This window comes from Cricetulus griseus, assembly GCF_003668045.3.
Source record: "Cricetulus griseus strain 17A/GY chromosome 1 unlocalized genomic scaffold, alternate assembly CriGri-PICRH-1.0 chr1_0, whole genome shotgun sequence".
NCBI lineage: Eukaryota > Metazoa > Chordata > Mammalia > Rodentia > Cricetidae > Cricetulus > Cricetulus griseus.
In genome coordinates, this window is record NW_023276806.1 from 192,697,678 (window position 1) to 192,722,832 (window position 25,155).

General features: G+C 41.2%; 1 protein-coding gene and 1 non-coding gene across 3 annotated transcripts in view; both read right to left on the reverse strand.

Moving 5' to 3' along the window:
- Positions 1-4,329: 4,329 nt before the first annotated feature.
- The window catches only part of Nup205 (nucleoporin 205), a 69,919-nt gene continuing 49,093 nt past the window's right edge, over positions 4,330-25,155 (reverse strand). The window contains exons 27-43 of one of the 2 annotated variants that reach the window (XM_027391455.1): positions 24,550-24,630; positions 24,151-24,342; positions 23,203-23,470; positions 23,013-23,111; positions 21,006-21,154; positions 19,791-19,982; positions 18,992-19,113; positions 17,204-17,342; positions 15,136-15,262; positions 13,203-13,279; positions 10,756-10,884; positions 10,452-10,578; positions 8,062-8,228; positions 7,193-7,316; positions 6,634-6,762; positions 5,942-6,015; positions 4,330-4,785 (exon numbers count right to left, since the gene is read on the reverse strand). In XM_027391455.1, coding sequence (XP_027247256.1) covers positions 4,633-4,785; positions 5,942-6,015; positions 6,634-6,762; positions 7,193-7,316; positions 8,062-8,228; positions 10,452-10,578; positions 10,756-10,884; positions 13,203-13,279; positions 15,136-15,262; positions 17,204-17,342; positions 18,992-19,113; positions 19,791-19,982; positions 21,006-21,154; positions 23,013-23,111; positions 23,203-23,470; positions 24,151-24,342; positions 24,550-24,630 — 2,349 coding nt within the window. In that variant the 3' untranslated portion in view covers positions 4,330-4,632. The remainder of the gene's footprint in view (positions 4,786-5,941; positions 6,016-6,633; positions 6,763-7,192; positions 7,317-8,061; positions 8,229-10,451; positions 10,579-10,755; positions 10,885-13,202; positions 13,280-15,135; positions 15,263-17,203; positions 17,343-18,991; positions 19,114-19,790; positions 19,983-21,005; positions 21,155-23,012; positions 23,112-23,202; positions 23,471-24,150; positions 24,343-24,549; positions 24,631-25,155) is intronic. The other variant, XM_027391456.1, reaches the window with a different exon arrangement.
- LOC113832860 lies at positions 8,292-8,453 on the reverse strand. The gene has a single exon (XR_003480334.1). It is a non-coding gene; the product is annotated as a U1 spliceosomal RNA (small nuclear RNA).

The following is a 25,155-nucleotide window of genomic DNA, read 5'->3' on the forward strand; positions in this document are numbered from 1 at the left end:
AAAGTCTACAAATACATGGAAATTGAATAATGATCAACCTAACCACCACTGGGTCAAGTAAGAAACAAAAAATAAATAAATAAAAGACTCCCTAAAATTTAATAAAAATGACCACACAACATACCTAAACTTGCTGAAAGTTCATAGCACTTAATGCCAACATAAAGAAGCTGGAAAAAATCCCACATTAGTGAATTAACAGAACAACTGAAAGTCCTAGAACAAAAAAGAAGCAAACTAAACCAGAAGAAATAGATGGCAACAAATAGTGAAATTGAGGGCTGCAATCAATAAAATAGAAACAAAGAAAACAATGCAAAGAATCAATGAGACAAAGAGTTGGTTCTTCACATAGGCACAGAAGGCCACTTCCTAAATAAAACACCAGTAGCACAGACACTGAGAGCAACAATTAATAAATGGGACCTCCTGAAACTGAGTTTTGTGAGGCAAAGAACATTATCAACAAGACAAAAACGGCTCTCTACAGCAAGATCTAACTCTCTCTCTCTCTCTCTCTCTCTCTCTCTCTCTCACACACACACACACACACACACACACACACATATATACATACACTCACACACATATATATACACACCCACACTCACGCACACTCACACACCCACACCCACATATATATACACCCACACACACACCCCCACACACTCACACACACATATATATACACACACTCACACACACTCACACACACACACACACACACACACACACCAATTAGAGGTGTTATCAATTGTGTGAAAAATACGAGACTTCTCACCCTGCAGGCAAGAGTACATTGGGAAACACTAAGAAAAAGAGCAATGTCTATCAAAAACAGGGCTCTTGCCCTCCCAAGCAGGATTTCCACTTCAGGTTACATAATGTGCAGAAGCCCTCTTACATGGCATACGTCTCGCCAAGGAGATATGTATATAATCAACACCGCAGTTCAAAAATATTGAGACCTAACTGTCTGTTGATGCCATTATAGCACAAGGCATAAACCAGGACGTTTGCACAACAGAAGGTGTTGTGTGTAACTATTCAATAATTACAAGAACACAAAACTACCAGAAAGCAGAAAGCATGCTAATTGAAAAGCAATTTACAAGTTGTTTCACGCAGTATGAAAACAGGTAACTGTATTTTGCTCTGCAAAGTATTACTACTTAATGCCTGTGAACCCACACTCGGAAGTACCAAACGTGGATCGGAAGAAGCAATGATGAATTAAGAAGTGACCTCTGGGAGGGAAGCAAGAAAGTAGGCTCAGTGAGTCATGGGGACCTAATCCTGCCTACCACACTTTTCCCACACAGGACAGAGAGCCAATGAGTCAGTACCCATGACTGTGAGCATGTGTGTCGGTATGTGCCTGCGCCTGTACCCGTGCAGAAGCCAAGAGAACCCTGGGTGTCCTATACTATTTGTTGCTTCTTCCTACTGGGAGCTAGCAAGACCCAGAAAACCTCCTTCCTATCTCTGCCCCCAGAGCACTGGGGTTATTGATTGGCACATATATGCAGCCACGTCCAGCTCTCTATGTCGGTTCCTGAGTCCAGTCTCCATCAGTCCAAGCTTGAATAGCAAGGGCTCTTTCTCCAGCCTGAAACTGTTATTTATTTTAAGGTATAAAATTAGGTGTATGACATCAAAGAGGACTGGCTATCCAGGTTTGTTGTACTCGAAGCATACAGTTTTTAAATATTTTAATGAAATGACTAATTAAATGATTAAAGGTTCTCCTGGGATCAGGATATTCGGTCTGGAAGTATTGCCCCACAAATTAGCTACTCCAATGGGAAATGACCTTTGCATCTCACCAAACGACCACTTAGTGTCTGTCACAGAACACGCTGGCGGGAACTTCCTGATGAGATACGATGATGGAAATCACCTGCCAAGTTGATTCTGGTGGAAACTATTCATGAATCTAATCAAAAGACAAGAATGGATGCTCTTTCTAACCAGCTTAAACCTGTGAACTTCTCACCTCCTTAGAAGAAGGGGAGCAGCAAGGTTTGCAAATACAGATGACTAGAGAGGTAAATATATGTACTATGTGATTCTTTTTTCTTTTTTTTTTTCTTTTTTTTTTTTTAAGGTTTTTTTGAGACAGTTTTCTGTGTGGCCCTTGCTGTCCTGGAACTTGCTCCTAGCTCTGTGCAATTCCTAATTGGTTGTTACGATTTTAAAAAGTTTTAAACTAAGTTTTAAAGACAACTGAGGAAATTTAGATACGGAAGGCATATTACAAGGTTTTGCATTTTATAGTAAAATGTCTAAAACATGGAAATGTTATTGGTTAGGAATCATTTGGGCACAGGTATCAACTGAAGGAAGAAACCAGAATGCACATGCATTAAAAAGAAAGGACATGTGCACACTGTTGACAATAGTGACTAGGTTAAAGGGAGTTGCTCGTCTTCACAGTAACTTGAGGAAAGTTGTGTTTGGAAAGGACTAAATCCATGCCTTTTACAGCACATAAACCAGTTTGTCAAAGCTACAGCAGTAGTGGCAACAAGAACATACTTTTTGAATCACCAGCTCCAATATATTAATTAACTTAGTAAAAATGAATTAGGGGCTGGAGAGATGGCTCAGCGGTTAAGAGCACTCTATGGCTACTCTTCCAGAGGTCCTGAGTTCAATTCCCAGCAACCACATGGTGGCTCATAACCATCCGTTATGAGATCTGGTGCCTTCTTCTGGGCTGCAGACAGAACACTGTGTAATAAATAATTAATTTTTAAAAAAAAGAATTAAAGACCTACATTAACTTAGCCCTTTTTAAGGAATAGTCTTTCCTATAAATGCGAAAACGGTAAATCAAAATATCTTAAACCTGCTTCTCTCCCCTCTTCACTGCAGGGGAACCCATACATGACCCCTCTCTCCAGGCCTCTTGTATGGGAGCCTCGGTCAGGCCTTCCTACTCCTACCCATTACCCTCTGCTGCACGAAGCAGGGATTCTGGTCAGCAGCACTGCTGCGGCTGATGGCATCACCCCCTCCCACACTTTCTCACTGCCCTGCTGATCTCTGAGCCGGCCCTCTGCACTGCTGGAAGAACTGATGAGATTTTAAAAAGATAATGCTTGACAGGTGGTGGTTGCACACCTTTAATCCCAACAGAAGCAGGTGGATCTCTTAAGTTGGAGGCCAGCCTGGTCTACAGAGCAAGTTCCAGGACAGCCAGGACTACACACAAAGAAACCCTGTCTCGAAAAATAAAAAGGAAAAGAAAAAAAAAGATAATGCTGGGCCAGTAAGCGGGCTCTTGCCACCAAGCTCAACAACCTGAAACCCTCACAGTGAAAAGAAAACTGACTCCCCCAAGCCATCTCGGAACCCTGTGCAAGCTATCGTTTCCTTTGGAAGCTTCTCGGGTGTTGAAGGTTGGTAGGTTCACATTTAGTTACTTGTATGTGGTACACTTGTGCCACCATGCACAAACATGCAGAAGCCAGAGGACAACATGCTAGAGTTAGTTCTCTATCTCTACCAAGTAGGTTCCAAAATTCAAATTCAGGCCATCAGACATGGCAGCGAACACCATTATGCACTGGCCATCTTGCTGCTGGTCCAATGCTGTGTTCTTGGGGACACACAATGTGCTGGAGGTAGAGGTCAGTGGCAGAACATTTGCTACCATGAGTGAGGCCCTAGGTTCTCCCAGGATCACAAAAGACTTTAGAAGAGGGCCAGTGCAGCAGCAGGCAGGAGGCTAACATTTTAACATACTGGATCCAGTTATATGCTCACTCATCTCCCCAGGACTTGTGGCTACTATCATGACATTTTCTATTTAAAGGCTGCTTAGCTAGTGGGCAGCCAATTGCTTACAAAATATAACAATGACCAAGCCATTTTAACTACAATGATTAAAAAGCTGGACAAATTTTATTAGAAAATTTAAAACAAAAGCCACCAACTATAATACCATGGACTGACAGCTACACTCTGTGTTCACGTGAGTCAGGATTCAGCCTTCTCGGCATCCTCTTTTGTAGCAGGCTAGAGTTTCTCCTGGAAGGGAAAACATACCACAGGGCAGTGGTGATTATGTAATTTTTTCCTCAGTGGTAACCACATTAGTAAGAAAATAGGTAGATGATTAATTTGAGAATTGTCACAATCCTTTCAAAGAAACCAAGAGAGATTGTACTGCCATTTGAAATGCAGGAAGGAAGGGCAAAGCTACCTTTAGGAGAAGGAGTGGCATTTTTTAGGCATTTCTGTTTTCAGAGCATGAACATGGCTGCAGTTCATTATCTACTCTGCTACAGAGTACCTCAGCATCAAAAGGCATACCACAACAACTGAAAACAAACTGTGCTTTAATTGTGCATTCAGAATCTTTCCAGGGAAAATCAAAACATCTTTATGTTGAGTCTTAATAATTTCAAAAGACTGATTATATATTGTTTTGTTATTTTTTTAAAAAGTATTTTATTGTTCACAAGTGAGGGTGAAATAAGGCAGAGGTTTACAGAAAAGATGTCCATATATCAAGAAAGAAATAGCAAAATATCTTTTGGTCATAATTTAGAAATAAAGTCATCTATAAAAAGGAGATGGTTTTCCTCAGTTCATCTCTTCCACAGAAGAGTAAAAGCACAATTCTCAACTCCTTGATATCCTCAGCAGGCCACGGATACGTCTGACAAGAGCCTGTATGAAACTATAGCGGGATCGAACTTTTGAATACAACCCTTCAATGTCCAGAAGTTTCTTTTGTAGTGATTCTCCAAAAGCATTGATGGCATCAGACTGAAGCTGGAGGTAACACAGAAAACCTTTTATTATTACATTGTTTTCTCAGGTATCTCATCCTTTGTCTTTTCATTTAAAACACTGTTACACTATTCCAATGTGTTCTTTCTTATATAAAATAAGATGGGCGTATACTTCAGAGGCAGACTGTGTGCCTAGCATGTGCCAGGCCTTGGGCTGGAAACCCAGCACCACCACTACCCCATACCTACCTCACCCACACGTACATTCACAAAAGGCATTTTTCTAAAGTTAAACACTATCAGATTTTGCAATGCGGTACCAAATTAATTAAAAGCTTACATTTCTACCTTAGACTGTCTTGTGGTTTTAATTCCTATACAAATGTGATTAAACTAATGATGTATCTATCTTCAATAGCAACAACTGCTGATGCTGATAAACGAGCAGACACAACAGACAGACAAACCTGGCTCCTCAAGGCCATACCAAGCGTTGTTAAGGGGCTTGGTGGTTAAGAGCAATGGCTACTCAAGGAGATGATGGGACAGACTCAGTAGACTTCCTATGAGAGACCTTACCCTCTCTGAGGAGCAATGGGAGGTGGGGTGGTAGGGATTGGAATGTAAAAAATAAATTAATTCAAAAAGGAGCACCAGCTGCTCTTCAGAGGATCTGGGTTCAATTCCCAGCACTCGAATGGAAGCTTACAACCATGTAAAACTTCAGTTCTAGGAGACCCGATGCCCTTTTCTGACCTCTGTGGGTACCAAAACACATGTTTCGCAGATACACTTTCAGGCAAAACACCCATAAGTAAAATAAAAATCAATGTTTCTTGTTTCTTTAAGTTTCTGTGTGTCAGACTTGTGATAGATAAGTTGCTAAGGGCACTTGGTATTCTCACAAAGAACCAGGATTCAGTTTCCAGCACCCATATCAAGCAGCTCACAGCTGTCTCTGACTCCTGTTCCAGGGTATCTGAAGCCCTCTTCTGACCTAATAAGGTACCAGACACACACATGGTGCACATACATATACACAAACACTTTCATATACACATAAGAATTCTTTAAAAAAAAAAGAAAAAAAGAAAAAAAGTGCCTTTAGGGAATAAAAAGAAACTTTTATTCTCTACTTTTATCAAAAAACCAAGTTTCCCTTTTAAAGAAAAAAGAATATGAGGACAGAATCTTACCTGGTCTATATCGTGTTGGCTCACTAGAGCCAGCCCACTTCTGAAGTCCAGATTGGGTTCTGTGGAAAAGGAATCTAGAGATAAGAGACACAGTGAGCAGCTTTGCTAACATGCGCCTGCGGCACAGCAGAGGCACCTGCCGGCAGCAGCACACAGAACACAGTGATTAGCACCTAAACTCAGCTTTGAGCACTGGAAGCCTGGGACCTATCCCAGTCCAGGATAGGTCTCGCCCTCCCTTTAGGAGTCTAACGAATGCTCACCCACATCAGAACCCCCGGCACAAGAACAATGGCTTCTATCTATTCTTCTGAAAAACCAGCTCTGACATGACTGCAGCTGGAGCAAACTTAACTATAGGAAAACAAAGGACAACAAATAAGCAGGCTCCAGAAAACTTCCCAGGGGCAAGAAGTAAAATACAGAAAAACGGTTGTGTTTACTATTTGGCTCTCCAGCACTCGGCTCACTGAGGAATCTGAAACATGACATTTAAGGTGGCTTGGAATAGTTTGTGGTGTACATCCACAATCCAGCTACTTAGGAGGCTGGATCAATTGAGCCCAGGATTTTAGGGCCTCTCTGGGAAATGAAACAAGACCTTGCTGCAAAAAACAAACAAAAAAAGCTGGCTTTTCAGAGCAGTAAAATGTAGACACTTTCCTGGCTCATTTGTTTTGAGAACAGCTTACCTTGTAGTCTTCTGTTTTTAAAGAAACTCCTACAAGCAAACAAGGAGTCCTGGGAATCTGTTGGCGTGCAATGTAACAAGTAATACTCCAGATGGCGCCAAAGAATAAACAGGCAGGTCTCTATGATAACTGGAGTTCAGATTAAAGAATCTCATCGAGTATTTTTTACAAACCAGTTTCCGAGGAGAAAAAAAAAGAGCCTGTGCTTGATCATGCAACATGAACTTGCTCTAGCAGACAGATGAAGTTCTACTGAACATGCTTCCAGAAAACGCTACAATGTGAGCTATGGGAAGTGAGGCCCACGGGGTATTGTGCCAGCAGCCTCTTGCCCAGACAGTAAGCATCTGCAGACTTTATAGTATCCCTAGCTACTCAAGGAGGTAAGAATAAAAATAAGGAGAAAATACACCAGGTATTTACTGAGCAAAAAAGATAGGTCACTAAACAATAATTATGTCCCTTTCCTTATGGTTTTGGTAGCAAAATGATGTAAGCATTAAGTAAGTGCTGTCTCATTTTAGGGTCTGCACTCTGGGCTGTGGCTGTAGAAGGATACAGGAACAGAGGGACAGCAGCTTGGCACGGTTATTGATCAGCTTCACCAGACGCCGTCTTGCTAAGACACACTTCTGCGCAGTAGAGATTTTATCAACACCAGCAGGCATCACCGACTGGCACAACTAAGGAAAAGAAAAAGTATAAATTGAAACAACTTAAAATAATGTACTATGAACAAGTCATTATAATAAGAACTGTGAAAACACTCAAATGTATTTAGACTGCTTTGTGGACAAGAGTTAATTATCAAAAGATGAGATTTAAAGAAGCAGTCAATTCCCACATGAATGTTTATCTGCTGCCTTTGAAAGTCTCCACTCCTTTGAAAGTCTGGTAGACAGACAGACACTTTCATCCCACAAGTGGCCCACCAGCCCTTGGTGTCCTATTTAATTAAACAAACAGCCCTTTTAAGCAGTAGGTGAAAAAAACCGCGTGAGTTTGTCGAGTAGCTTCAGGCTAAGGTGGGATGGTGGATATGCGTTAGACATAAAGTGATCAGGACTGATATCCCACCCCATCTGTTTGGAAACTTCAGTACAACAAGAAGATGCTGAAGACAGACAACTGCCCAAGTTCTACTGCAAAAACATTTGCAGCAGGAAGCCCCATTTCTCTGCAGCGTTTGAAGAGATTACTGGGAGCTCTTTATTGGGGAGGCCACCCACCCATTTTCTTGAGGAGACACTTGGCTGTTTCTGAAGTCAAGAGGTCCATGCGTATGAGGTATGCGTAAAGGAAAATCAGTGCAGATCCTTTAGTAGCACTGAGTGCCTCATCTTTATCCCCGAGCCCAAGCCTTGTACCTGGGCTCTTGTTGGTGCAGCCAAGACTTTTCCAGTCCCACAGCTCATACAAGGGTCATACCTCTTTTATCTCATCTGGGGGAAGCTGTTCTACATTCTGTAGCTTGTTGACGCTGCGTCGGTGACTGTCATAATAGCTGAAGAAATCGCTGGCACTCTGTTTCAGCAAGTAGACAATAATGCCCAAGCCAGGCAGGCGCCAATATGGAACCATCGGAACCTGGGTATCTAACAGGTAACAAAAAACAGAGTTCTACTTAGACACATTTTCTATCGATTTCATTTGTTTTAAAGAGGAGAACATGAAAGCAGTCCTCTACTACCACACAGATTACACAGTGGAGATTCCTACATTTGGGGAACTCACAGGGGTCAGCAAACCTAGAGTTCCATGGATGAGCCTCACCCTGGGAAAACAACCTTCTGTGAATTTTAGCCATCTGTAAAAATTAGAGATGCTCTATGATTTAGGTCATGTAAGATATGATTAGTAACAATTCAAGACTACATTTGAAAACCACTGCTGGGGCTGGAGAGATGGTTCAGAGCACTGACTGCTCTTCCAGGGGAAGCCAGTTTAATCCCCAGTACTCACATGGTGGCTCACGACTGCCTTCGATGACTCCAGTACCAGAAGATCTGATACCCTCTCCTGGCCTCCAAAGGCACTGTACACAAATAGTGCAAACATGCATGCAGGCAAAACATTCATGCACATGAAATAAAGCGCAATCTCAAAATAAATAAACACTTGTTACCTTAAAACACAAGTGGTTAGGTGCCACTGGAGTCAGATACATATATACAGCTAGAGTCCTTGAGAGAGTAAAGAAATATGGCTACTGGGCACCTTTTATTAGGTGAAGATATAGGCTTGATGAAAAACCACACACCCACCCATATATACTTTTTCGAAGATTTAGGTATGTGAGTGTTTTGCCTTCATGTATGTATGTGTACCATACCATGTCATGCCTATGGATGATGTGAGCTACCATGCTGGTAAATTGAACCTGGTTCCTCTTCAAGAACAGTAAGTGCTCATACCTGCTGAGCCACCACTCTAGTTACACACACACACACACACACACACACACACACACACACACACACACACACACACACTTACTTACTTTTAGGGGTTCTTGACCCAAACTGAAACAACTGGCACCTTATCCAATGGTTACAGTTACATGCATTTATTCTAATTTGCACTGTTCTGGTTGCTAAACTCATAGTTTTAAGTTATTCTTCCAAAGAAATACTTGAAAAATTAGCTGGAATTAATTTTAACCTGTCTCACTACAACAACTTTCTCTGGGAGCAAAACAAAGCAACTTACCTTTTACTTGGCTACATTTCAGTGAGGGTGCAAAAGAACAGTGAGTTTAGGAATAGCCTGAGCTACAAATTTAGTTTAAGATTAGCCTGGGGTACATAGGAAAACAAAGAAGTCACTGGTGGGTGACTTTAAATCAAAATGGGTCTCCGGACAGGGTTCCTAAGCATTCTATACCAACCTAGTTAAGCTACCCAGACTTCGTTGCAGCAAACTTGGAAGATTCCTTGGAAAGTACCAAGTTCCATTACCACTAAACCAGCTTTGTCACAGGGTGGCCATCTGACCTTCACTACTAACTTCTGAAGACACCAGAGGCTAAGTCAGACTACCTAGCACCTAAAAGTTTGCTGTCATGTGACAGAAATGAGGAAGTGTAATACACGAGCCACTCGGGCACTGAATTCAGCATGAACTGATTCAGGGTATGAAGAAGTTAACTCTATGAGCGTCAGACATCTCGCCCAGTTAGCGCTCTCTTCTGTCCTAGAGGCTTTCTTTGGGATCTCTGGTATTATTTAAAACTATATTCCCCCACCTGGCTCTTACAGTTTTAGCCTCAAAAATCCAAAGACTTTCCTTAATCTGTATGCTTCCAGCCTCACACGCTTCCTTTAAAAAGTCATTTTGTTGTTTGTTTTTTGTTTTTTTGTTTTTTTGTTTTTCGAGACAGGGTTTCTCTGTGTAGCTTTGGAGCCAATGCTGGCACTCACTCTGGAGACCAGGCTGGCCTCGAACTCACAGAGATCCGCCTACCTCTGCCTCGGAGTGCTGGGATTAAAGGTGTGAGCCACCAACGCCCAACTTAAAAAGTCATTTTAAAACAGGCAGTGGTGGCGCACGCCTTTAATCCCAGCAGGCAGGAGGCAGAGGCAGGAGGATCTCTGAGTATGAGGCCAGCCTGGTCTACAAAGTGAGTTCCAGGGCAACCAGGGATACACAGAGAAACCCTGTCTTGAAAACTCAAAAAAAAGGGGGAAAAAGTCATTTTAAAGTTTTCCCATTAGTAATTCATCAAGAATAAAACTGCATCTCATTGAAGTCAAGACAGAGAGCTGATCCCATTGCTAACAATGCTGCTCCTCAGATCCAGTGATTAAACCTGGGCTCACCTTGCCGAGGTCCATCTCTGTTCGTGGTCTCTGACAGGCTCGGGGTAAAGAGACACACGGCACTCTGGAAGGCAGGGGAGCTCTGGAGCATGAGTGACTGGCAATACTCCATTACATTGGCACAAATCTGCAAGAGAAGAAAAGCATTAACTAAAATGTTAGCCTAAAAATTCCTCAAAGTCACAGTAATTTAGACTGCAGGAGAACAAGGTCATAAATCAGTTTGTAAAATTACACAACTGTTATTTTTATCAAAATTTCCAAAACCATAAAACTCCAGGCACACAATTTTCACCCCTCTTACCTGCTGCATGGCCAGCTCAACTTCATCTTTCTTGCTCACCCGGTCTCCCTCCACATTGCCATCCTGAAATTTAAACTGCCGCAGTCTGTCGGAGCCACCAAAGCGACTTAGCAGTCCTAAGCACTGGCGCTGCGGAGAAAAGACACATTGTTCACTGCAGGCTGAGGAGTTTAACATTAGTTACCCCATTTTTCTTGAGATAGTAGGGGAAAAAATTCAGCAGGAGTGGAATTATTCTTGAAATCACATGATATCTTATTTACTACTAAGACTACCTCTAAGGTAGGCTTACCAAAATTCACCTTTTTTCAAAGGGATTCCCCACAAAGGATCCCCAATGTTTCTGAAGAAAATTTATGTCCTATATAAAAACATTTAATAATCCTTTGAGACAGTTACAAAAAGAAATACAAGTTAATAAGTAAATGAAAGCTACATCTAAGAAGGCGATTGCAAGACGGCCAGTGACATGTAGTCGTACCAGCACTCAAACTTAAAGGCTGTTAACTCCAGTTTCTGGGGACCCCCTGGAGGAATTAGGAATTCATAGACAGCTAACATGCAAATGCTAGGGCCTGTGGGATGGCTCCTCAGCAGGTAGAGGCTAACCCTGACAATCTGGGGCCTCTATGTAGGAGGACAGCCTCCCATGAGTTACCCTCTGGGTTTCACCCTGGGGCTTCTATGTAGGAGGACAGCCTCCCATGAGTTACCCTCTGACCTCCATGTGTGCACAATGGCACATGTGTGTGCACATACATACATACACAATAAACAAAGGAATAACAAAAAAAAACTAATGTAAATATTTCTAGACTGAAATCTTAAGTAATTCTCCCCAGGTTTGCTCCTTTTACAGATAAAATGGACATATTCCAATATTCCCAGAGGCCACCTAAAACATCTTTTTCTCCCTTTTGATGAAAAAAAGAACAAACAGTGAAAATTTGGGGGGTGCAAATTTGGTGGTGAATGCAAGTCCTTCTGGAAAGATATTTAATAATATGATGTCAAAACATACTATAGGCATATACTTGAACCTACCTATAAAATATATGTAATTAAACCCAACATTTAAAACAGGTACAAGTCAGTAGTAGTCATCTTCCTGCAGGACTAGGGTTTCAAACTCAGTGCCCCGCACATGCTAGGAAAGCACTCTTCTAGTACCCTGACAATTTTCTTTTGAAAACTTGGAAAAACAGATTATGAAAAGGTAACTGGTTAAGAAAATTATTATATTGGGCTGGAGAGATGGCTCAGAGGTTAAGAACACTGACTGTTCTTCCAGAGGTCCTGAGTTCAATTCCCAGCAACCACATGGTGGCTCTCAACCATCCGTTATGAGATCTGGTGCCCTCTTCTGGTGTGCAGATATACATGGAAGCAGAATGTTGTATATATAATAAATAAATAAAATCTTAAAAAAAAAAAGAAAGAAAATTATTATATAAAAAACAGAATGCAATTTTTTTTTTTTTTTTCCCCGAGACAGGGTTTCTCTGTGTAGCTTTGGAGCCTATCCTGGAACTCGCTCTGGAGACCAGGCTGGCCTCAAACTCACGGAGATCCTCCTGCCTCTGCCTTCCTAGTGCTGGGATTAAAGGCGTGCACCACCAACGCCGAGCCACAATGTAAATTCTTATATGTAATTATTTTATAGGTAGAAGAAGTGAAGATGTTTATGTCAAAGCAGACCAGTAGGCTTTTAGGAAGCCTCTGATAAAATATCTAATTGATAAACTAATACATTTAAATATGCTAAAGGATTATAAGCATGAAGAATTTAGGAATAAACTAATAATAATACACAAAAAACAACTTGTAGAAAGGCAAAGTACTTAGTAGATAAAGGTGGGAAGAGCAACAGTTCAAAGGCCAGACTGGCTATGCGAAACCCCGCCTTAGAGAGTCAACAGAGAGCAAGCAGGCAGAGACAGTAGTCAGCTGTAGGAAAAACAAAATGCTGCAGGCGGTGGTACACGCACAGGTATAGATAGTTTCAGCACACTGGAAGCAGAGGAATGAGGACTGCTGCAGGTTCAAGGCCAGCCTAGTCTACCCAGAGTTCCAGGTCAGCCAGGGCTACATTGCAATGCTCCTCTCAAAAAACAAACAAACTAGTAAAATTAGCAGTTGCTCATAGATGACTCAGCAGCAGCATTAACATAGTCATAATAGCTGAACAGTAGTATACTGTGATACAGTTGTGTTAAAGCTTTAGGAGTGTGTGCTAGGAAACACTGGAAGAGCAGGAATAAAGACACTATTACTTCTACTTCTAATCTTCACCAAAGCAGAAAGTCAGAAAGTGATTCTAGGAAAACCAAGCAATCCCAAAAATGGACATCATTCAGCATCATCAAGAACCCATGAAACAGCTGAAAGGAGCTGCGTAAGTCCGGGGCAGCACCTTAAAACCACTATTTCAAGAACAAGTCCGTTACCTGAAATCTTCCAATGTGTCCCTGGAGCTCCATCAAGGATCCTTCATTTACATCAACGTCAAGTTCACTTAGCATACCTGTAAGATGTGGATGTGTGTAAATCAGTTTAATGCTAAAATGAAAACACTGCAACGTAGTAGAGAGTGCTTCTGGCATTTTCTGTCCCTTAATAGCAGGAGCAGACTCCTGCCATCAAAGTTTTGAGATGCAGAATTTTCCAAAGACACGTGCTTCTGGCATTTTCTGTCCCTTAATATCAGGAGCAGACTCCTGCCATCAAAGTTTTGAGATGCAGAATTTTCCAAAGACTGTAAGTACCTTTCCTACATTTAGCAACACAAGCACAAGGGCGCATCACAACTAAAATCCAGGTAGGGACTTTCAAAAGGATTTTTACTTAAAACTTTCAGGAGGAGGGAGAGGAAAATAAATGTGGTTGGTTTGTAAAATAAATGGGAAAAAAATAAACAAAAAACACGTTACAACTGTCAAAATCAGAAACCAAATATTTCTAATAAGTAATGAGAGCTTAGACTTAAGAAGACAAATGAACTTTAGTCCCTCCTCCCCTCACAAAGAGGAGGGGGAGGAGCTAACTTATGCCACAAACACTAAGGAACAGAGCAAGAGAATGAGCTGAGGGACAAGTACTGACTCAGCTCAGGGCTTATCTACTCCCTCGGAAACAGCATGGAGCAAAGAGGATAAACTCACAGAGCCCTGCAGACCCTAACCCACGAGACACACACTGAGCAGTTAAGTGAGGCTGGGAAAGACAGGGGGGGCCCTTACAACACCTCACTGCCTTTGGGGTGTGGCAGAGGCAAGAAACAGGGAGCCTGGAGTCAAACCTGATACTCTACCAGCTGAGAAGAAAGACCCTGGAGTCTCCTCAGAAGCAGCGAGGCTCCAAGTACTCTGACAGGAACTGCACCCAGCCTCTCCCACTTGGGGTCAAATACAGAGACATCCAGAAAGAGGCAAAGTGTTGAAGACAGTAGACCAGGGGTTGCCAAATAGAAATAGAGGAAGTGTAGTTAAGTCCAAAGGCTCAGAAGCCACACTGCCTGGGACTTTGTAGCAGTTCTGGCTGCAGACCCCTCACCTGTGACTATGAACACTAACAGTTGGAACTTTGAGATTCTTGCATAATCCAGGTAACATGCCGGGGGGCAAACAGGACCTGGCACATGATTAGCGCACATGTGTGGAGGGGAGGAAAAGCCCTACAAGCTGTGCTCACTTAAGATCAGTGGCAGCATCAAGACAACCTTAAACAGGAGGGAACCCAGTGAGAGAGAAGAGACCTGCATGGCAAATGTAAAAGGCCAAGAGATAAACCAAAACAAAACTCCTGAGGGGCACAGAGGAGACCCGAGACTGAATGGGATATTACAAACCAGTCTGCAGGTGGAGCGAAGCTTAAAGGGACTCACTGCTTCAGGCCTCACATCTGGGGTGCTGACTTTAGGATTTGCATAGCACAGAAATTATACTGAAGAAAAAAAAAACACGGAAAAAAAATCCACTATTTCCTAGCTTTTTTCTTAGTCATGGAAAACTTTTAATAACTAATATCTCTCTATACTCTTGAAATATTCTAGAATTCAGTAATTCCTCTTATTTTTCTTCAATAAGCCTTTACTCTATTAAACCCATATCCTAAGCCAGCAAGTTGAAAGATAAAGGTCTCATACATCACCTCTGCATGCACTGCAACGTTTGGAAAGCTATTTATCAAATACAGGCAATGAGATTCTGATGCTTTTTAATTATCTCATTGAACTTTTTTATTTTTTGAGTATATGGTTTATATAAATATAAATGTATGATGTAATAAAGGCAGTTAAATGCCACCAGTACCAATTTCAAGTCAATCACGTGCTAACTGTAGAGTAATAAAAACCTCTCTGTCAAGCCACAATCAACTCACCAGGAAGTGCTGCTTTACTTATGATGCCTGTCAGCAGAGCTAATTCCTGCAAGGAGCCCGCACTAACATCCTGACAGCGCAGAATTGCTTGGATGGTGTCGGAATGTGAAATGAGAAACTGCAGCACCTGAGCAGCCCAAGATAGAGGAAGAGGAGAAGAAAACGACATTACTGTATAATTCATCTTTCAGCAAGTAACTGTATGCAATGAACAAGAGAAGCAGCTGCTTTCTCAACTTCAATGGTTTATTTCCTCACAAAGCAAAACATAATCACACCTCATCACAAAGCTAAACTACTTCAAAGTTGGCATATTAACACAGCAGAGCTAGCTGTAGGAGACCATGACTTTGGAAACACTCTGTGAAAACACCTATTTTACTTCATTTACTAATTATTTAATAGGACTCCAGTGATTTCATATGAATGAGTATAAAAGGGTCACTAAGTTCAAGAAGTCACTCTATGTAAGCCTGACTTGGGTGGCAAGCTTCAATCACATGAAAGCTTTTGTTACTTTTTGATATGGTAAGAACAAAAGAGATAGAAATTCTTTGTCCAAACTTCGTTCTGCCTTTGGTATTCTCTGGAGCACTCCTGAGGCACTAAATTCAATTCCCAGCACTGGTGAGGGAGTGGAGGTGTAGGAGTGTGTGGGTAGGAGTGGGGTGAGGAGGACCACTTAATCTAGCAAACAAGCAGACTAGAGAATTAACTCAAAGCCACTCTGAGTGTGAAAGGATGTCCCTTGGGTTGCTGCAGTGTAAATAAGGCATCACTTTAGAAACCACAGCTTCTACTGGTGAGGCAACCCTGACTGCAATGTAGGAAAAACAGACACAATATTCAGAAACCAAAGCATCTCATACTGTTTATATATATATATGAGATCTCTATTTCATACTTTGTTGGAAACAGAGTCTCAGAGTTCAAGAAAGCCTTGGATTAGCCACATAGCCATGGAAGACCTTGAATTCTTAATCCTCCTATCTCTACTTCCTAAATTCTTGGATGATAGGAATGGACAGCCATGTCCAATTTTAGGGGTTTTGTTCTTATTTTTTTGAGACAGAGTTTCACTATATAGGCTATGCTAACTCATGATTGTGTAGGCTCAGCCTCCCTAGTACTGGAATTACAAATATGAGGCTTCGGGCTGGAGAGATGGCTCAGAGGTTAAGAGCACTGCCTGCTCTTCCAGAGGTCCTGAGTTCAATTCCCAGCAACCATGGTAGCTCACAACCATCTGTATGAGATCTGGTGCCCTCTTCTGTCATGCAAGTGTATATGCAGATGGAATCCTGTGTATATGATAAATAAATCTTTTTTTAAAAAATGAGGCTTCTAAAGGTCTTGTGGTGGTTTGAATGAAAACGGCCCCCATATGTTTCAATACTTGGTTCCCACTTGGCGGAAGTGTTTAGAAAAGATTAAGAGGAGTTTCACTGGGATGGGCCTTGAGAACTGAAAAGACTCACACCATTCCCACTGTGCTCTCTCTCTCTCTCTCTCTCTCTCTCTCTCTCTCTCTCTCTCTCTCTCTCTCTCTCTCTCTCTCTGCCTTCTACAAGATATGGGGAGTTCTCAGTTGTTCCTATGGCCCCGCCTTTGTTCTGCCATCATGGACTCTTAATGCCCTGAAACTGTAAGCTCAATTAAACACTCTTTTTAAAGTTGCCTCTTGGCCTTGGTCATGATGTTTGTAATAGCAATAGGAAAGTAACTAAGACATGCCTACTATACCCTCTCTAAATCCCTGGCTAAACTCCATCTTAAATGCCAGCTTATTCCTCTCAGAGTAACTGCTTGCTTTTCTACAGGAACAAATTTCCATCTCTTGCTTCCATCTCAGGATTCTATTAAGGAGCTACAACGTTCCATTCACATAGGAGTACAAAAATTGGCCAGAGTAGCTCATAGTGGAGTATAAGGGACTATGTTCTATACTTTGCTTTGCCACTAATAGCAGGATGGATATGACTTCACTTGGGCTTTCTATCTATAAAATCTCTGCATTTCTCAATGTGGGCTCTACATTAGCGACTTCTATACAAAGTGGTCACCTTACCTGCCCTGCTGCCTGCAAGTGCTGGGCCATACTCGATGTGAGGATGACCTGGCATAGCTGTAGGGCTGGAAGGAGAATCTGCCGATATCGGTCCACAGGCGTTGGTATGAACATTGGGGGATCTCTCATGCCAAACATGCTTGATTTATTTCAAACAACCAAAGAGAAAGCAACACTGCATTTAAGATAGGGTCTTAACAATTCATTATCATTTACATGCTAAACTATAGACATTCATATTTATATAAAATCTCTAGACAAAATAAGATGGGTGCTGTTGAGTGAAATAAAAGCAAAATGGAAAAGTGAGAAGCTTTATACAGACTAGTAATTCTGTGCCAGGATCTCAAAAGTATTTAACTCTACTCTCTTTACATACAGAGAAAATAGTTCATTTTTGTGTTTAAAACTTGTAACAGTATCAAAACAGTCCTTCCCTTCTCCAGAAGTTCTGTGTTAAGCCTAAAAAACTGAGGTATCAATTTAGCAGTGGATTTTGAGTTGAAACAGTAACTAAACCCACCTTCAGTATTTTATTGCTAGGAAGGTACCTGACTGCCTAATGATGCTGCCATCTGCAGAATAAAGAGGAAAAAACCCAGGGCCCATGGGAAGGCTCAGCTAGTAAAAGTGCTTGCTTGCCTTGCACACCTGACAACTTGATCTCAGTCTCTGGATTCCACATTGAAAGGAGAGAAGCAACTCCCAAAAGTTGTTCTCAGACCTCCACACACACTGTAGTGCCTGCAAGCCACAGCCCCCCCCAAAATAAATGAAATTAAATTTAAAAAATCAAGCGGAATGTTCCATATCCAAATTGAACTGACATCTGCTGAAAAACTTGAAACTTGAGGCTGGGCAGTGGTGGTGCACACCTTTAATCCCAGCACTTGGGAAGCAGAGGCAGGTGGACCTCTGTGAGTTCGACACCAGAGTAGTCTACAAAGGGAGTTCAAGACACCTAGAACTATTATACAGAGAAACCCTGTCTTGGAAAACAAATCAAACAAACAAACAAACAAAAACCCCTGAAACTTGAAAATCATTTCAAACTAGTCAGCAGTGACTAAAACACTAAAACCGGGCTGGAGAGATGGCTCAGAGGTTAAGAGTGCCGACTGCTCTTCCAGAGGTCCTGAGTTCAATTCCCAGCAACCACATGGTGGCTCTCAACCATCCGTTATGAGATCTGGTGCCCTCTTCTGGTGTGCAGATATACAGGGAAGCAGAATGTTGTATATATAATAAGTACATAAACTCTTAAAAAATAAAATAAAATAAAAAAATAAATAAAACACTAAAACCAGAAGAAGAAAAAAAGAATTCTGAAATTCTGTCTAAATTATTCGGCTCAGAAATATGTAAAAAATTAGTTCTTTTTTTCCTTCTCCTTGATCTTGTGTGTTATATAGCCCAGGCTAGCTCAAATTACAATCTTCCCGCCTCAGTCTCTGAAGTGCTGGACTTAGAGGCAGATGTGCACTACCACACCAACCAACAAGGTTTAACTGTAAAAGACCCCTGACTACAAACAAGTATCCATGGAACTCATAAAATAAGGCCAACTAACAGAATTCTCACCCTTCTCTCACATATTGTGCCACTTTCCTGAAAGGGAAAGAATTAGGCCCCACCCACTTTTACTATCTTACCAACTTACACTTAGTAGTAAATGACAAAGTGACACAACACTCCCTACTCCTCAGGAATATCATCTTTGGGATTTCCACTATTGCGTCACAATCCTTTGCTAAGAGCGTAAGCAAGCTGGTTCACGTGGACACTTACCCATGTGGGTCCATCTCTGGGCGCATGTCATATACCTGGCACTGTGCTAGCCTCACAACCACCCCAGACCTTAGCAGCTCCAATGCTCCTTGCTGTAACTTAGCCACTCTTGTGAGAAATGCCTGCAAAGTTACAAAAGGAAGCTGAAATCATGTCCCAGGGCCTCACAGGAGCACAAGACACTCATCCACATTCCTTATTAATCACTCATGAGGTGCCTACAGAGACATATTATACCTCCTTTCTCATAAGATTTTTTATGGGAACTCGGGTAAATATTGTACATTTATATTATTGTACATATTATTGTACATTGTGCATTATTATTATTGTGAATTATCCATCAGGTATCTATCAGGCATTTAGTAAACACCTTTGAAACAATGAACGAATAGATGAAGACTCTGAGACTCCACTACCGTGACACCTGTGAGAACTGAACATGGAGACCCTGCAACAGGTCTGAGGGAGATGACAAACCGACACTGTGTTTAAGCTGCTGCTCCCTTCCCACCAACTCTGGCTTCCGTGCCACTCTCAGCAGCATCCTGAGTGACAGCCAGGCCACGGGACATTACTCTCAGACCTTCTCAGGATGGTTCCATCACATCTTCACACTCAGAAGATGCATTTCCAGCACAAATCCCCAGAGATAAAGCTCTTAAAATAACAACGGCTTTTATAATAAAAATATCCAGGGTGCACCAGTGGCCTAGTGGTTAGCACCGAAGCCTTCCAATACACATCTCCACGCCCTAAAGAAGACTACTGACCTATGCCAGTGTCCACCAAGCCTTACCATTTTGGACTCATAGGTATAAAGGGCTTTTAAGAGAGGAGGCTGTGGGGTCAGTAAGCTCTGCAGAGTGCGGTCATCTTCCACCAAGCTATCCACAAGGACCTTCAGATAACCACTGTTGGAAAGGTACAGGAGCCACTGTTGCTGCTTGTCCACAGAGACAATCCGGTCAAGGAGAGCCAGGGCCAGCATCTGAAGAAAGAATGAATCATACTCAAAGCCCCATCATGTGGACGGCTACCAAACCACATACAACCACTGACTGTACTTGGGGCACCGAGAACGTTTTCTTATAAGAACACCTACAGTGAAATTTCACTGTTTTGGGAAAACTAATTTTTTGAAGATGTACACGTGCGTGCCTGTGTGAGATTACATGCATCACGAAGAGCAGAGAGGTACTGGATTCTGTGGAACTGGAATTACAGACATTGTGAGCTGCCCGATGCAGGTGCTGGGAAGGATCTGAACTCAGATCCTCTCCAAGAACAGTAAGCACTCTTAACTGCTGAGCCACCTCTCCAACTCCATGTTTTCTTTTAACTATTGCTTTTAATTCTAAATTTGTATGTGTTATTTAGAGGAATCTTAGAAAAGTATTAAAAATAGATGTAATATAACAAACACAGTCAAATCCATTTTGGTCTACTTCCTCCCAGAAGTTGTTCTATGTATAAAAGTACTTTAAAATTTTTAAGCATAATTTAGGGTTTGCTCTCTAGTTTGTATTTTTATCCTATTTCTTAATTTTTTTTTTCCCATGGCCTTGAAATAAATGATCTTCCCCTGGGAGGAACTCCTCTTCAACGTGTCAGCAGGGTGCCACGATGTTTTTTACTAAAGGGGAAATGCAATTCCACCTCCATCATAAGGTTCACACAAAACACATTCAGTAAGGAGTAACTCTCCACCAGTAGACAGACCAAAGATCTATCAGGCAGGATTTCTGTTGTTTCTACCCATGTTGTTCTACCTGCAAACATCAAGCTTAGCAAAGGTAATTTTAAGGAGAAATTCTGAGTTAAGATTCCACAAAACTAAACAAAACACAGTAACAAAACATGTTACATTCATAGCAGATGAGCAAACTCAATTTAAAATAATATAGAAAATAATTATCTACATGCAACATATGTTTTAAATGCTGATTCATTATAGACTTTCATAAATGCAGAATACTTATTCAATAGCAGTTCTAAACAACTGTTATTTTACCCTTCCAATCTCATGACCATCGCAAGCGTCTCGACAGACCACTTCCATGAGGGCAGCACCATAACTTTCAATGATAGCCATGTTTTCTCTTTGTAATTTACTGAACACATCTTCAGGGGCTGTAAGCCTTTCCCACATCGTTTTCTTAGCTACAAGGGTTAAAAAAGGGGAAAAAAATATCCAATAAAAAACAGTTTAACAACTAATAGTATCTCATATCCAACAACAAAAGGAACCCATTACTATGTGCATACAAAAGACCAGATCAATGAGTCCAGACAAATGAACTTTAAGAGCATATGTCATGCATGTACACTAATAACACTTATAATGTATGACTCTTTCAGAAGACAACTTTAATTATGGACCCTACAAGAACTGATAAGTTGATTTACCCTGCTAATCAATTTGCTTTTACATTTTTCTGCCTCTTGGAGAATTTGGCTAAGAGGAGACAGATACAATATAGATAAAAATCTTCCTCAAAAAGGAAAAGCAGAAAGTTTTAATCTTTGGGGTTTTAAAACTTAAAGTATTAAATTATCATTTAAAGGTAATTTAAATATATTATCATTAGTAATGTGAACATACATTTCATTAAAAGTCACGAAAACCTTATAAAACATTCATAACCAAATAAAGCAACAGTTTTGGCTTCAAATTAATTTCATTATTTTCCTCCTTAGTTTCTGAACTACCATTTTTTGTTGTTGCTGCTGTTTTTCAAGCAGGGTTTCTGTGTTGAAAAACTCACTTTGTAGGCCAGGCAGGCCTCTAACTCATATTCACCTGCCTCCAGAGTACTGGGATTAACAGCATATGCCACCATGCCTGGCTCTGAACTACCATCTTGAGTCAGGCACACAACACATACTTGTGATCACAGCACAAGATCCTGAGTTTGCAACTAGCCTGGGCTATAGAGATCCAATCTGCATAGAAATAAATTGTTGACTTGATGACTGTTCTAAGTGTGTTGTAGATCTCCACCTAGTGGTTAACTATTGTTTGCCACTTTCACTAAAAGAATACAAAAAATACTTTTAAGAGAAAATATGGGAGTTATTGGGAATGAATGGTACCAATTAGTATTATTTTTTAAAAAAGAGTTTGTTTAAAAAGGTTCTATAAACTATTTTTCTTGACCTTAAAAATACCTGAACACGGGGGCTATAAAGATGGTTCAGGGTTAAGAGCACTGAACGCTCTTACAGAGGGCTTGGGTTGACTCCCAGCATCTATATGGTAGCTCATAACAGTATGTAACTCTACTTCCAAGGGCTCTGGCCTAAGACACGCCTCACACAGATGATATACATACAGGCAAAACACCCAAACACATGAAATAAAAAAATAAAGAACTCACACAGATGATATACATACAGGCAAAACACCCAAACACATGAAATAAAAAATAAAGAGTCGGGCGGTGGTGGAGCACACCTTTAATCCCAGCACTCGGGATCTCTGTGAGTTCGAGACCTGCCTCCAAAGTCACAGAGAAACCCTGTCTGGGGGGGGGGGGGACATATGTGTTGGGAGATGCCCTTATGTATTCCCCCAGAGCTGGAGCTATGGGTTTCAAGTTACCATGTGGGTGCTAGGATATAAACTCATATACTCTGAAAGAACAACAAGTGTTCTTAATTGCTACCTCTGTGACCCTGCCTTCCCTTAAATCAGTGGTTTTCAACCTGTGAGTCACACCCCTTTGGCAAACCTATTAATTCCCAGCAACCACATGGTGGCTCACAACCATCTGTTATGATGCCCTCTTCTGGTGTGCAGATATACATGGAAGCAGAATGTTGTATACAGAATAAATAATTAAAATCTTTAAAAAACAAAAAACTAAACATGCACCCTCCCTTTACAGCGTCTAATGATTATGTCAAGACATACTAACTGTGGTTGTGGGGATTCCAAAGATAGAGAAGTGACTGAGGCTTCACAAGTTACCATCGTTAAAAACAGAAAAGACTAGACTAGAAATCAATCTAACTTTACCAGCTTCTAATGTGTCTGGTTCATCTGGTCTCTGGGCAATCTGTAAGTAATAAAGCAGAGAACCGTACAGGTGAGTCCTTACACGCTGGAAACCACCACCTAGGAAGACAAAAACATGCAGTCAAGTGAGAACTTTCTCAATCAAAGGAAGAACAAAGTTGTAATGTTGAGAAAACACAGATGGAAAAACCTGTCTTCAAAATGAAGTCTAGCAGTTTCTTCAATATGATGTGAAGTGAAGAATCTCCAATAGAGGCAAACCCCACAGGCCGGCTCTCTGCTGCAGGAGGTGAGGTGAAAGAACTATCAAGCATGAAAGCGTAATGGGCCTCGCCAGGCCCCGAGACCAGCGGCTGCTTCTGTTCTGTGCGTACAGCCTGGCTTAGGTGAGCGGTCAGGGTGAACACAGCTCCAGCAACCACTGGCATTAACTCCTGCGCGGCTTCATCATCCAGTACCTTAAAGTATATAAAGGGATTAGAGTCAGACCTAGCTTCCATCAAAACTGTGAACAAGTCTCTTACACACTAGGCTTTTCAACTACCTTAAGAATGTAAGAACTAAGCCAGGTGCATGCCTTTATTCCCAGCACTTGGGAGACAAGAGACAGGCTTGAGGCCAGCCTGGTCTGCAGAGCAAGTTCCAGGACAGCCAAAGCAACACCACGAAACCCTATCTCATAAAACAAGACAAAACCAAACAAATAAACCAAAAAAAAAAAACAAAAAAAAACAAAAAAGAACCCAAAACCAAAATCCAAACCAAAACAAAAAGAATGTAAAAACTGTTCAAAAGAAAAATATTAAACAAGTGTGTATAACTAATTCTTATGGGAATTCCATGCAGATGTTTTTGTTTTGAAACACACATAGGTGGTCTTCATCACTTGGATCATACTCAGTAGTTATGAGGTGGGATCTGCCATGACTATTTTTACAGAGCCCCCTAGAGAATTCTGAAACACTCTAGCTCATAGCTCCTACAGTACAGACTGACTTTACCTTTCTCATGGAATGTTTTCACATCAGCATTATAAACTCTATTTTGCTTCTAATCTAAAAACTGAAAGAATGATACCTGCTTAAAGGCAAATGCATATACCTATACAAGTCTTTAGCCATATAAAGAAACAACTCACCTTATCATGCACATCTTGTAAAAGGTCACGAATAATCAGCTGCCGGTCTTCTGCCTGGATGAGCTCCTGCGGACAAGCAGTCAGTATAATCTCTACCAGTTGCCGCCACGACTCCAGCGCGTGCCGCTTTGCATGAAGACACTGCAGCAACTTGTTTCTTCCCACAACATACTGAAGAATAGTGCTGATTTCCTAAAATCATAAGTATTGACACCGTTAACTCTCAGGGAAATGGTACCTGTGCTAAACAATTTTCTATGTTTAATACTGTCATTTATTCTGAAAACTCACTCAAGTTACATTTATTTATTATGGGACTAAAAATTCAGTATTAGAAAAATTATAAAATCACAAAAGTAATTCAAACAGCTGAAAGTGTCGAACTAACACAGAGCTTACCTCCATCAGCAGAGGCCTCTGTCCTATGGCTGCCATACCCTGAAGAGCATTGACTTCAGCTACGAGGACCCTATGAAGAAGCTAAGTAATTAGTGAAAAAGAGAAAAAGAGTATCATCAGATGTCAGTAGGATAATACATAGCAATTACCAAAAACCACCCTTACTGGAAAGGTCCAGGTATCTCTGCACACAGTGTAACAATGGCACTGTCCAATGTGCACACAAAAATATTAGCCATCCCCCTCCTTCCAGAGAGTAGTACCAAAGGGACTCAGGCAGTAATTTAATGTTGGGTGCCTCAACATCTTTCTCATTTTGCTGAGGATGTTACTATGCACCTGGTAGAGAACTAAACAGTGAAAAACACTCTGTAGTCTTAGCTGGGTGGGAAAATACCTAAAGGAAAGTTGATGGAAAAACTCTTTTTAAAAAATAGGGGTATTTATTGAGTTTTATTGCCTTGCCATTAGACAAAACAACCCAATAAGCTAATAACAGAAATCAGTAACATAGAAAGTATGTATGTAAAATGGTCGCTTTTCTGATAGCTCCATGTCTGAAGCATTTCTTGTTAGTTCGTTTTGGTTTTTGGGTTTAGGCTATCC